At 42.6% G+C, this 13,590-nt stretch overlaps 1 protein-coding gene across 1 annotated transcript in view; it reads right to left on the bottom strand.

Moving 5' to 3' along the window:
* Positions 1-13,590, bottom strand: part of Atp6v1b2 (ATPase H+ transporting V1 subunit B2) — a 25,893-nt gene that overhangs the window by 9,274 nt on the left and 3,029 nt on the right. The window contains exons 2-6 of the mRNA XM_004630723.2: positions 6,400-6,455; positions 1,234-1,332; positions 766-859; positions 584-661; positions 9-94 (exon numbers count right to left, since the gene is read on the bottom strand). Coding sequence (XP_004630780.1) covers positions 9-94; positions 584-661; positions 766-859; positions 1,234-1,332; positions 6,400-6,455 — 413 coding nt within the window. The remainder of the gene's footprint in view (positions 1-8; positions 95-583; positions 662-765; positions 860-1,233; positions 1,333-6,399; positions 6,456-13,590) is intronic.

Below are 13,590 nucleotides of genomic sequence, written 5' to 3'. Positions count from 1 at the left end.
CCCCGAGCAATACTGTTCATGCCATCAATGGCAGAAATGCCCGTCTGAATCATTTCCTCTGGGTAGATTCGACACTGAGGATTGATTGGCTGACCTAAAGCAGTTCCAGAAGGGAATCTTTACGGTTGTGTATATTATTTACGAATGAAGTAGAAACCAAACGAAGTTAAAAGAAAAAGAAGACCCAAACTACATGAAGATTTTCTACCTTTAAAAAACTTCAGCTATTTTTTAAATTTGAAGCTTGAAATATTTCCCCCTTGATCCTTTAGACTCACAAAATACAATGTAATAGAACTCAAGTCTCTAAAATGAAATAAAAAACACAGCAAATAAAAGTCTTAATTTCAGAGCCATAGTTTAGCCTTAAACGTTACTATTCCTAGAAATACTTTACAGTGTCGTAAGATATTACCCAAAATTTTAAGATAATTTCTAGGAGAAACTGAGTAGTAAGGTAACTGCATAATTATAACCCACAGAAAGCACTGGTTATATATTTAAGGGTGCCGTAAAATCCCCTCTCTGGGTGTGTGGGAGCCCCCCTCCCGCCCAGTGCAGAAGCTGCATCTACTGCTCCTACCCATGATGTCCAGGAAGTCTTCGGCCAGCACAGAAGGACCCTTGTCAATCGGTTTTCCGGATCCATTGAATACTCGACCTGCACAACAGTGACAAGATGGTACAGAGCAGGGCCTAGATGTTATGGAAATACATTTCAGAGGCAAAGACCTTAGCTTAGAATTGAGGGTAACATTCATTTACCCAGCATATCCTCAGACACTGGCGTTCGAAGAATATCTCCAGTAAACTCGCAGGATGTTTTCTTTGCATCTATACCTGAAGTCCCTTCAAACACCTATCAAAAGAGAAAATTATCACAAGAATAAAAGCAATTTAGACGATGAGCACTTGCTTAAAATGTTTAAGACCTGACCGACCCTTCATGTTATCTGAGAAAACCTCTTTTCACATAGTCCAAAATAGGACAGAAGAGATAATTTAAAGGACTAATGGACTCTGCTATTGTTTTGATTTCTTTTCATAATCGGCGAATTCTGATTTTCATCTCTTTTCTTGGGATTTTACCTATTTACAACAGTATTTCCCCCATAAAGCCAATAGTCAATCTCTAAAGTAAAAATAACTAGAAATTCTAAGCCAAAGTGCAGCATCCTCGTGTGCTTTATCAGGAGCCAGCCCAACTGCCCAGGCTGGAAAGCCGATGCTCACCTGAACCACTGCTTTGGAGCCACTGATTTCCAGGACCTGCCCGCTCCTCTTGGTGCCATCGGGTAACGTCAGGTGGACAATCTCAGAGTACCTGGGGAACTGAACAGGAAGGAAGCAAAGGAGCAATAACCAGCAGTTTAAATGCTGCCTGAGTTGCTCTTTAGCCAGCTTAGCCACAGCCTCTAACCTACGTGATCCCCCGCCCTTCTACAAGGCAGGTTTATGCCAAGAGAATCCTTCCAATACACAGCACTAACGCATACTACAGCTGCAGTGTAAGGTTCGGAAAGAGGGCCTTAAACTGTTTTTCTGAAGACACAGTAACTCCATCTGCTGTTCTTCCTCCGTGTGCACGCTTTAAAGTTCTGACACTACAGAATGGTACAAAGTCACAAATAACCAAGTTCCTACCACCCAGAGCTGATGCTAACTTTCTGGCTTCTGCATGCGGTCACCCGTGTGCAATAGGACGACACAACACCACACAAAAAGTACATGTCTCTAAAAATATGTATTTACCTAAGTGGCAATGTACTGAATTGTATCATTTTACAACTTGCTTCTCTTACCAAACATAATATGCTGTCACCTTACATTTACCTTAACTGATCAACATGCAGGATTATACTGCAAAGCACTGTCTTCATGTGCCTTCTAATAGTTTAACCACCTTTCCCTTCACCTTTGTCAATCTGGTATTTTCTTACTTATCTGTACTACTGACTGGATTATTAACCTTTTTGCAAATATTTACTTTGTAAGTTTGTTTATGGAAGACTTACTGTTGTTTTGTGATTTATGACTCTCTGCATTTATTTTTGGTATCCAATTTTATTTTTTCATTTTTCCTTTTCTGGCAGAACTAGGGATTGAACTCAGACTGCTGCACTTGCCAGGGAAGCACTTATTCTACTGAGCCATCTCCCCAGCCCCATTCATTTTTATTTTTCACATGGCAAATGAGTTTTCCCAACAGTATTCTGGCAAGCACAAGTGTCTTCTTTCTTTTTTCCTATTTCCTTCCTTCCTCTCTTTTTGAGGCAGGATCTCTCTATATAGTTTAGGGGAGGTTTGTTTGTTTATTTATTTATTTATTTGGTGCCAAGGACCAAACCTAGGGCTTCCCGCTTGCTAGGCAAGCATTCTACTGCTGAGCCAAATTCTCAGTCCCCTTATACAGTTTAGACTGGTTTTGAACTCCCTGGGTAGCCCAGGGTGGCCCTGAATTCACAGGGATTCTCCTGCCTCAGCTTCCAAAGTGCTATGATCACAAGCGTGCACTGTTATGCCCAGCAGTACAAGTACTAAACTCATAATGTCCAATTAACCAAGTAAAAATCCTATGCATGAAGACTGTTCATTTTAAGGACCTTAATTTTGCTTCACTGATGTGTTTATTCCTGCACTGAATCCTCATGATGTATTATTACCTTCTACTGAACCATCTGAGGAGAAGCAATACTTGTACTATTTTGATTTCATTCACTCAAAATAAGTATAGTCCAGGTGCACTCTCCACCTGTGCTGGGTCTTCTTTTATGGTCTTTTAATGAAATTTTAGTTTTCTATAAATAATCAGTTCAGGCACTGAGAACACTGCCACGTTCTGCACACTGCTCCTGCACACACAACTCCTTTCCACACCACTGTTTCTAATAGTTTGCCACACCCAAGCCATTCAGTGGCAGATTAATCACACCAGAAGCAATGATACTTGTTCCCTTTTAATTCCCTTCTACTCTAGTTTTCTCCCCAGAGCACAAATGCCAAGCACAAAGATAATGTCATGCTAACAGGCACTCGTTTTGTTCCTGACTATGACACTGTGCTGTATAAGGGTGTATCTGGCCTTAGTCCACAGGTCCTGTGACTGCTGAAGTGACAGGAAGAACAAAGGTAAAAGGAGCATCTTCTATAATTCATAGCCCCTTTCAACTGCACACGTGTACCTTAGTGACCTTTGGAAGGCCCTGAAGGGTACTAGGAGAGGGAAAGCACTGGTTGCCAGGGGAACAAGCTCCAGATTAGAGGGTTAGAACTGTCACCCCATCCTCTGTCCTCTGAGGAAAGCAGAGTCCACAGTCTGACATAATCATCACTGGCCAGGATTTGCCAGATAATGCCTGTGTAATGAAGTCTCTACAGAAATCCTAACTAAAGGGTGTTAGCAGCTTTGGAGCTAGTAAACAAGAATGCATCCACATGCCGAGATGGTGGCCCATCACAGTTCCCTGGAGACAGAAGCTCCTGTTCAGAGGACCCTTCAGGACTCACCCCATACATCCTTTCATCTGGATGTCTATTTGTATGCACCCTTTAGATACCCTTTGCAAAAAGCAGCAAGTAAACTCTTTTCTGGGCTTTGATGACTATTTTAGTACACTATGGATACTGAGAAGAAAACTCAACTTAGAGCCATGGCAGACAGTAGCTAAGGGTAGAGACCTGTCGGCCATGAGTGGCACCTGAAGCAATAGGCAGTACTAGGCAACAGACCCCTGTGGACTCTGCAATTAATGAGAACTGAGTCAAAATGAGGAACACCCAGCAGGGAGTGTGCTGAAAAACAGAGCTAGCGTGCAGGAAAAGCCCACACACTGGGCGTCCCAGGTGAAATATGGAGAGTGGCAGGACAGGAAACAAGCAGACGTTCTCGGGAAGGTTTCTGCACTCTCCTTCAACACGCTATCTGTCTTCCTTGTGGGAAGGTTAAGGCTGCTCTGCTCCTTTATAAGAGGCTGCCTTCTTAAATGAAGTTTTAATAGATACTTTTTAGAAAAGTATAAGCATTTTCTAGTTTAATCCATAAATGTGCTGAATTACACTGATATATTTCTAATGTGAAATCATCTTTTTGTAATTATCTGGATAAACACTCTTGTCATAATTTAGTTGATTTCTGCATGGGCATTTTTGCTAACATCTAACATTAAGTACATTTCACTGAGGATTTTGGAATATATGCTGTATTTTTCTGTTCCTGCATTGCCCTTTGGTTGTGAAATCAAATATAAGCTTATTCCATTCAGTGAGTTGGAGAGAGGCTCTGCATCTTCTTTCATTTGAACAGAATTTAATTATATGTTCCTTACTCCTATGTGTATGGCTTACAGTAATTACAAACAAAAGCAAAAAACTTAACACAATATCCCCCAACACACACTACTCTAAATATAGTACAGTACAGAACAATTAGTTTTTTCTTTTTTTTTTTTTTTTAAGACAGCAAGACAGTGCCTCACTATGTAGCCCAGGATAGCCTCAATCTCATGAGGTTCTCCTGCTTCAGCCTTCTAAATGCTGAGATTACAGGCATGCACCACCACACATGCCGATTTTTTAGTAACAGAAAATTTATTCACCAGCTTTTCCTCACCTAGAGCCATATCTCAAAATAATATTCAATAAAACTTTTTGTTTTCTTATAATTACTTTCCCAAGCCAATTACGGTGGTGGAAGGCTCTAATTTCAGCTATTTGGTACACTTACCAAATTCAAGGCCAGCCCAGGCAACTTAGTGAGACCCGCCTCAAGAAATAAAAAGGGCTGGAGTATCAGTAGCTCAGTGGTAGAGTGCCTGCCAAGCATGCATGAGGCTCTGGGTTCAATCTCAGGTAGTACACCTCTTCCCCTACACAAAACCCCACAGATGTTGCTAAGGCTTTCTAGCTTCTCTCTTACAGCATCCTACGTTGCCCTTACAGCACTATCACATCCTTATGTATTTATTCTCTACCTCCTTCTCTACTGTACTATGTGCTTCAGTGAGGGAGGGCCCATTGTGTTCACCACTGTATTTTCTATGCTGAGCTCAGAGCTTAACAAAACTGAAACTAAGTATTTGGTTAGCAGTTTCTTAATAACACTAATACAAAAAGTTCTATTTTAAACAGACATATCACAGGCTGCTCTGTGTGTAATCTTGGCAACTTTGGGGGCTGAAGATGAAGAATGGCAAGCTCAAACCCAGCATGGCCAACTTAGTCAGACTCCATACCCAAAAGGCAGCGAGGGTTTTATTTAGCAAAGAAGATGGGTGCAGGGAGAGAGAAGAAATGAAGAGTAAGGACACCATTTAAACTTCCTAATACTTTTCTAAGAAAAAAGGTGTAGGCTTCATTTTTTTTTTTTTCTTTTTTGGTAGAACCGGGGATTGAACTCAGGCCCTTATGCTTGCCAGTCAAGTGCTTATTCTACTGAGCCATTGGCTCCCCTTAGACACACTGAGGCTTAGATGGATCTGCAGGCAGTATGAAACTGTGGTGGGGAGGTAAACTTGCTGGGGGCTTTGCCCTTTTATAAAACAGCCTTCAATTTGGCTTTAGGGGCTGGGGTGGGACGGGTGGTCACATGCCAAACATACCTCATCACCAACAGCCTCTATCAACAAAGTAGTAACTGTGTGCTTCTCCCCCACCTAGCCCAGCAACAGCTAATGCAGAGTTGCCGTTCTACAAAGTATATTACATAAATGAGTTAGTTGCTCTGTGGATATTCTGACAGGACAGCTCAGGCAGGAAGCCTGGCCAGGGTGTCTACTTATAAACTGCATCCCATGTCTTGCTTTCTAAGATAATAGCAAATGCTTGTAATTATTTGCATGTGAATTTTTTTTTTTTTTTAACAGAGGTTAAACATGTTACAATCCTGATAACAAACGAGGTACATATAAGCTATGCATTAGGGCTTATTAGTTATGTCTGAGATGACTGGTTCTTTCTTGTATATTCATTGCTTAAATATCAATATTGAAGTCTTTAAGAAATGTAACAATTCTTCTAAGAGAAGTAACTTAAGAGATAAAACTTTATTAGAAAGGCCATATATATATATAAAATTAACAATGACACATGGCAGTCTATGACAGGATTGAAAATACCATCTACCTGCATAACACACGAAGGGCTATAAAACATCTCTTGTTTTTCTTGTAAAGCTGTTTTGTTTCTCTCCAGTTTTGCAGACAAAGAGCTCCAAGTCACAGCAGAACTCATACCAGATCTGGTACTGGAATCTGGTACTAGAATCCTGTTTTCCGGCTTTTGGACTCAATGACATCAGGCCACAGAAAGGCTTCAAAATTGTTACAAAAAGTCTCTAGTGTAGTGGGCAGGCCTAACACCAGGCTTTTTGCTAATAAACAGACTGTAACAGAGTGGCATTACCTTCACATGATCCAAGATCACCAGCGGACCGTTGACCCCGGATACTGTCTTATACGCTGGAACAAAAACACAGTAGAGTCACATTGAGTCAAACAGCCCAAAAGTCTACGGTACTTCCAAAGCCTCTAGCATACCTGTGGAAATATGGAACGATCAAAGAGCTATGCACATTTTCAGTGAATTTGCAACATACACTTTTACAATTCCTCATAGTTCATCTTCACACAATCAAAACCATTCTGAATCTTGCAAGCTAATGTTCTAAGTCACCAGAAGCTAATGTTCTAAGTCACCAGAACAGAAAACAGGGCTGCCTGCTTTTACAAATTCAGCTCTCACACAAAAGAGAATGAAGTATGTACAGGGAGGATTCCTGTGAGCCCGGCAAATAGAATTAGTTTTTATCTTGAGGAGAAAAGGAAAAATCTTTATAGATGAGATGCCATTCAGCTAACAAGCTAAGGAAGGGAAGGGGAATCTTAACAGCTTTATGCACAACTGACAAAATTTACAATGAAAATATGAGAAAATGTACCCAGCAAGGGACAGACATGATTAAATACCATCATAAAAACTGCTCAGCAGACTAAGTGCCTGCCTGGCAAGTGCAAGGACCCAAGTTTGATCCCCGGTACTGTACACTGTGTTGGCCCTGGAACCCTGGGCACACCTTGGCAGCTACCGAAACCAGGGGTGGTGGTGCACACCTGTAATCCCAGCACTGGATAGGCTAAGACAGAAGGATCACTAAGAGTCTGAGCTGTGTAGTCAGACTTAAATAAATAAATAAATTTAAAACTACAGGAAAAGAGCTTGTGGAGGATTTTAGGAAATTCAAGAAAAGGCCAGGGGTTAATTAAAGAGAAACGTCCTTTTTTTTTTTTTTAAATGTACTTTCTACATTGTCTACAGGGCCTTACTACACAGATTGGACTCATAGTGATCCCGTTTTCAGCTTTCCAAATGCTGGGATTACAGGTGTACCCCACCAAGTCCAGTCCCAGCATGTACCGGGAATAGGGCCAGCACAGCACACAGGGGATTGAACCCTGGTCCCTACTCCTGCCTAAGCAGGTGCTTTAGTCCACTGAGCTATCTGGCCAGCTAGAGAAATAGCCTTTAATTTTTTTAAACATTTTTATTTATTTGGTATAGGGTTTCACTACGCAGATCAGACTCATGCTGATCTTCCTGTTTTTAGCCTCCCCAGAGCTGGGATTAGAGGGGTGTGCCACCACACCAGGGCTTGGTTGTCAGCTCAGTGCGCCCCACGGATAGGGCAGGTGCAGCATGCAGGACTGGGGATTGAACCTGGTCCCTGTACTTGCTAAAGCAGAGAAATATCCTCTAAAAAGAAAAAGGGGAACCCCCCCCCCAAAAAAAAAAAGAAAGAGAAAGGGGGTGGTTGTGTATGGAACAGTAAATGTTACTACAAGGTTATTTCAGAAACTAATACTAACTGCTGCACAGTATGCCAGACATTCACTGCTTGTCTGTTCTGTAAGGTATGACCCCAATTGCCCATTTTAGAGAGAGAGCCGTGCTTCCTTGTGGAAGACCACCTGGTTAACTCTCTTGGAAAGGGCAATTATCTACATTTTAGCTAAATCTAGTCTCATGTCCATGTATGTACAGAGCTGGCTAGGACTAGGACTTGTCCGTATCTCCTCAATTGGCTTGAAGCAGTGCAAATCCACCCGGCACAGGTACTGGGGTATAGTCTTCTCCAAAGCAGCTGCCGGTCAGCCCCACCCCATGGCTCCCAAGAAGCCTGTGTGAGCCCCATGGGAGGGAGAGAGCCAGGCTCCATACTGTTGGCAAGGACCATGAGCCTCCCTCAGGGAAGAGGCTGAGGCTTCCCGGGGCATGACAGATTGCACAGCAGAGCTGAAAGCAGAGCCCAGAACTGTGTCACTGCCTTGAATTGTGTCGTGCAGGGTACTGCTTTGGCACACCCTTCTCTCTGCGTACTGAGAGGTGATCGCAGGCCTCCTGCTCAGCCCAGCTCATCACACTCAGTACTTCCTGCCCCTCACAGTATTCATCCTCCAGCCACTCTCTTCTTTACAAATTAGTAAAACCCAGGTTCAGCCTTGGGAGGGACCTTTGTTCAGGTTAGCCCTCAACCTAACTGGATTTAGGACGCTCTTGGCTCCCCACAACTACAAACATGCATTAATTTATTCTTGCTATGGGTTGCACTGAAGTGGTAGATTTGAATTAACTCCTTAGGATTACAATAACTTTCACTTGGGATTACAAATGTGGATTTTCCTGTACTGAAAGGAGGTCTGGAAGGGCATTCTATACTTCCTGGCAAGAGTAATGATGATTATGCATAAAAAAATTAATAGCAAAGAATAATTCTGACAGACTTCAAAATTTGAAAAAAAAATTCCTTTAGAAAATGTATTACCAAGCTTGAAATAACTTATATGAAGTTGGTAACCAATTATGAGCTTAGGACTCTTTCACTTGTTTGGTTTTTGAGCTTGGGCAGAGCTTGAGCTTGGGCTGAATTTCCTGGCATAAATACATGAACCCTAAAAATGAGGAAACCATTAAATAATCAGTTTGCTCAAGGGGCTGTGGAACTTAAGAATGCAATTCCCTCAGCCCGAGGATGGAGCAAACGCCCCATGCAAATGCTGGGGTACAGCAGGCAAGGAGTGCCACCCTTTATCCTAACCACAGTGGGACTTCTACATCCAGACAGCTAATATGTGCTGAGTGGATCAGTCACTCAACAAACTCAACAGAGGCCCCACAGATATTTCAAAAACTGTAGGTAAAAGAAGACCACAAGTTGAAAAAATAAGCTACCTGAATGGATCAGTCATTCTCCCTACGACTATAGAAAGACTGCATTTGCTGCAATTTCCTCCATTGTTAAATTATTCCTCATTATTTTAAAATAATCCACTATTGTTAAAAAAATACTTTCTACATTTATTCATAGTTCTTATTTTATAAGACTCCAAGCATTCTGTTGTCACGTCCTCCTCCTCCTCTTATGGTCCTGGGGACTGAACGCTGGGTCTTCTTCCCAGCCCCCCCCCCCCCCCCCAGCCTCAAACTTACAACCTTTCTGCCCCAGACTCCTGGGCAGTTAGGACTGCAGCCCTGCACTACCACAGCCCACTGTGGAACATGTTTTCTGAAAATCCAGTTTTCAAAAGAAAGGTTTTTCAAATCTTGCGTTAATGTGTGGGGCACAGGGAAGGAAATCGTTTTCAAATTTATAAGAAACTGTCTTGAGCTCTCTGTTGCCACTGTTGCTGCTACTTCTCCATTGTGCTCATGCTCTGCTATTAGCTTCTGCCCTCTGCCACATACCAGTCTGCCTTGGAGCCAGCCGAGCATGGACTGAAACATTCAGTAAATAAAATGTGAGCCTGGATGAGTGGGAAAGACACTGGAGATAAGTGACAAGAAGGAGCAGTCACGAGGCAAGATCACATGGTGATGTGGAAAGAAAGCTGAGTTCATAACAGAATGGCTGGGAGCGGGGACCAGGATGGCAACCTTCCTGGAGACTGGATGCCCTGAGACTGAATGGAGGCCTGCACAGCAGGGCGAAGACAGTAGATTCAGAGCTATGTGGAGCAAGCAGCAGCCCAGCTTTGCCTGATCTGACTGTGGGCTGGAGCCAAGATGGATACTCAAGGCAATACACGTTAATTTATTTAGAGTGGGGACTTCAGGGTCAAGTCTGGGTTCCAACATCAATTTATTCTACCATTGTGCAACCGCAGGACAGTCATGTCATTTGATGCTTCTATCCTCAGATTTACCATCTATAAATTGGGAGTAATGAGGAATAACCAATCTTATGGGTTGGGTACATTAAAAATGCTAACTCTTGACTGGGAAGGGGTGCGAAGGGTGCAAGGTGAGAGCCGGGTGCGAGGCGGGATCCAGGCGCGAGGTGGGAGCAGGGCACAGCTCCCTTTCAGAACCGACCCCACAGAGCTCCAGCACGGGCACTGGCAACTCCAGCATCTCAGCCCCCTGGGGGCCTCGGACAGAAAAGGACCTGCCAGGGAAGCACTCAGCACTGGTGAGTGACGCATGTGAGACTCTTCTGGCCCCCTCAGGCTTTGGGGACTATTCCTACTACAGCTCTGTGGAACCAAGATTCTGAAGGGACAGATACGGAAAAGAAAGTAAGTTCCTCCTGGAAATAATGGAGATTAATGAAAAACTTGCAGAAGCTCAAAATGAAGCCACCGTAAACGACACTGGATCCATTGTCAGAACTAAACAGAAAAAAATTATTGAAAATGTGAGCAAAGCTTTTGAACAGCATGAATTTGAAAACCCCAAGGAAATTTTAACAAAGATGATTTAAAATTTCACAAAATTTTAAAAAGCATTTTCAAATGTAGAGGAAAAGATCACATTAATGACAACTCCCTGCAAAATATAAAAATAAAGACCAGGCATGATGGCGCACGCCTGCAATCCCAGCACTGACTGGGGAGGCTGAAAACAGGAAGATCACTACAATCTGAGCTGCTTTGTGACACCCTGTGTCAACACATTAAAAAAAAAAAAAAAAGATGACTCCCCTCTAATTAACTGTGTCAAAAGTAAAGTGCACCCCCCAAAATAGAAAAAAATAAAAGTAAAGTTCCAAAAGAACAATAACTCATGAGAAACACTTCTCATGAGTTACTGTTCATGTTTAAACTCCCTCACTGTTCCGTCGCTAGTAGAGATGTGATTATTAACACGGCTGAGAACCGCAGGCCGTCCCACCACACCCAGCGTCCTCCAGAACACCAGGGGCTGATGGGAATGGGGAAGGACCCAGGAAGGGAAAACTTTCAAGTATTTATGTCATATCAGCTAACCAACATCTCGGAGAAGGCCAGCAAGACAGTAAAAGCAGTTGTCTCTGGGAAGTGCAACAATGCATAGCTTTACTTTTCTTCTTTGAACTTCTCTATTTCACAAATTTAGATATGGATGTGTACATTTATAATAAAGCAAAGCATTCTGCATGTATTTATTACAAAAAAACTGTCTTGAATAAAGTGCAGCATCATCAAAATTTCTCTAATCCTCAAATTCTTTAAATTCTTCAAATTCTCTACTTTTACAAAAAGATAGTATCTTCTTTGAAATTCTAATTTACAACTGTGCTTCCCAACCTCAGGTTTAAACTTCAAGCTCATTCCACTCTTAACTTTTGCCAGTCACAAGCAAAAAGCATGACCAAGTAAAAGAAACATTAGTCATGGCTTTTCCTGGAAACAATGAATGGTGATGACTTCTACTTCTCAAACATACCATTCCACCTCACCAAGAGTCTTCTCTAACTCTGCAACAAGGAATCTATAACTTTACTACCAAGCTTTGTATTTGGAAGGTGTATCACAGATTTAGAGAGCATTTCAGACTGGTCAACTTCACCAAATTTGCAAGGTAAGTAAGGCTGATATAACTCACCTTTCACTTTGCACCTAAGGAAACTAAAGCCTTGAGAAATTTGTTATCAAATGGCTACAGTTTTTCTATTAAGTTATAAGGTCTGTACTCTGATCTTACAACACTACTGATGTCAATCCTCAGTGTAATTTAAAACTATGAAAATGATACAATCCAGCACTTAAGACTACAAATAAGTACTAGGAGACACTTCAAACACAAATCCATGGTAATGCAACTATGTGCAAAGAAGAGCAAGCAGAGAAAACGCTACTTTTTATCCCTCGATGATATTCATCCTGCTTTGCTAACAGGGACCTTAGCAGTCCAAGCAGTGGTAAAAGTCTGAAGTTCCACTGAGAATGCACAGGCAGGTAGAGAAGCCTTTCCTGGGTTTCCTTGGGGCCCAGGAAGTTTATATTTGTAATTCAATGGAAAAGTTGTTGGGATTCTACTGAGTTCATTCCATTCTAACCCTTCCAATGCAGCCCATGATGAGAATAAAGACATTAAGACATATTTGTAGTTGTGGGAGCCAAGAGCATCCTAGGTCCAAGGCTAACCTGAACAAAAGTATTAATTTGTGACTGAGAGGGGCAGAAGTGCTGAGTGTGATGAGCTGGGCTGAGCAGGAGGCCTGCGATCACCTCTCAGTACGCAGAGAGAAGGGTGTGCCAAAGCAGTACCCTGCACGACACAATTCAAGGCAGTGGCACAGTTCTGGGCTCCGTGCTTTCAGCTCTGCTGTGCAATCTGTCATGCCCCAGGAGCCTCTTCCCTGAGGGAGGCTCATGGTCCTTGCCAACAGTATGGAGCCTGGCTCTCTCCCTCCCATGGGGCTCACGCAGGCTTCTTGGGAGCCATGGGGTGGGGTGACACTGACCGGCAGCTGCTTTAGAGACTACACCTCGGTACCTGTGCCAGGTGGATTTGCACTGCTTCAAGCCAACTCTGTACATACATGGACATAAGGCCAGATTTAGCTGAAATAGACAGTACTGCTCTTCTTTCCTGGAGCCCTCCAGGTGGTCTGCCACAAGCATACTCTGCACATTTTACAAGCAAAGATCACAGCTTCAGCTCTGAACCAAAGAGGAAAAAAACTTACGGAGTAACATTTTTTAAAAAACCCACAATGTCCAAAGGTTTTACAGAGCACATATTTTTTCACATCACACCCTCTGCCTCCTGCAGGATAAGAGATTGTTCAACACTATTACCGCCCTTAGAGATTGTGACACATTCAAAGAAAAAAAAGTCTGACAGCCATTGCACAATAGGAGTCCTAGCCGTGGAAGCTCTCCACCTTATGGGCAAAACAAAGCTCAGAGCAGTCATCTCTGCTTGCACGAGAAGAGCAGAGACTTGCGCCTGAGCCGCAGACTTCTCACTGACTTTTCCTACGACTCTTCCTCACGATGTAAGAAATTTAAGGCCAGCTGATCTCGAATGTGACAGCCATCCTTTCAGGGCTTTCAATGACACAGGCACTCCTTGTGGCGTGTGTGCCTCATGTTCTCCACCGCTGACCTAGAGTCTCGAGGAAAGTGGAGATTGTGGAAGTGGAAGTTTTTAGCAGCACTCAGAAGCTCTGTTACCTCCGAACATCAGTCAGGGAGTAGTAGGAAGAGAACAAGTTTTCTTTCCCTGTGATTTTAGATATTCAACTAGTGTTCAAGATTACTAATTTCTTTTTTTTTTTTTTAAATTTTTTTTTAATTTTTATTTATTTGAGAGAGAGAGAGAGAGAGAGAGAGA

The sequence above is a fragment of the Octodon degus genome, unplaced genomic scaffold (genome assembly GCF_000260255.1).
Source record: "Octodon degus isolate 3935 unplaced genomic scaffold, OctDeg1.0 scaffold00036, whole genome shotgun sequence".
In the NCBI taxonomy this organism is placed as follows: Eukaryota; Metazoa; Chordata; class Mammalia; order Rodentia; family Octodontidae; genus Octodon; species Octodon degus.
The sequence above is the reverse complement of the archived record's forward strand: the minus strand, read 5'-3'. Positions and strand labels throughout refer to the sequence as shown.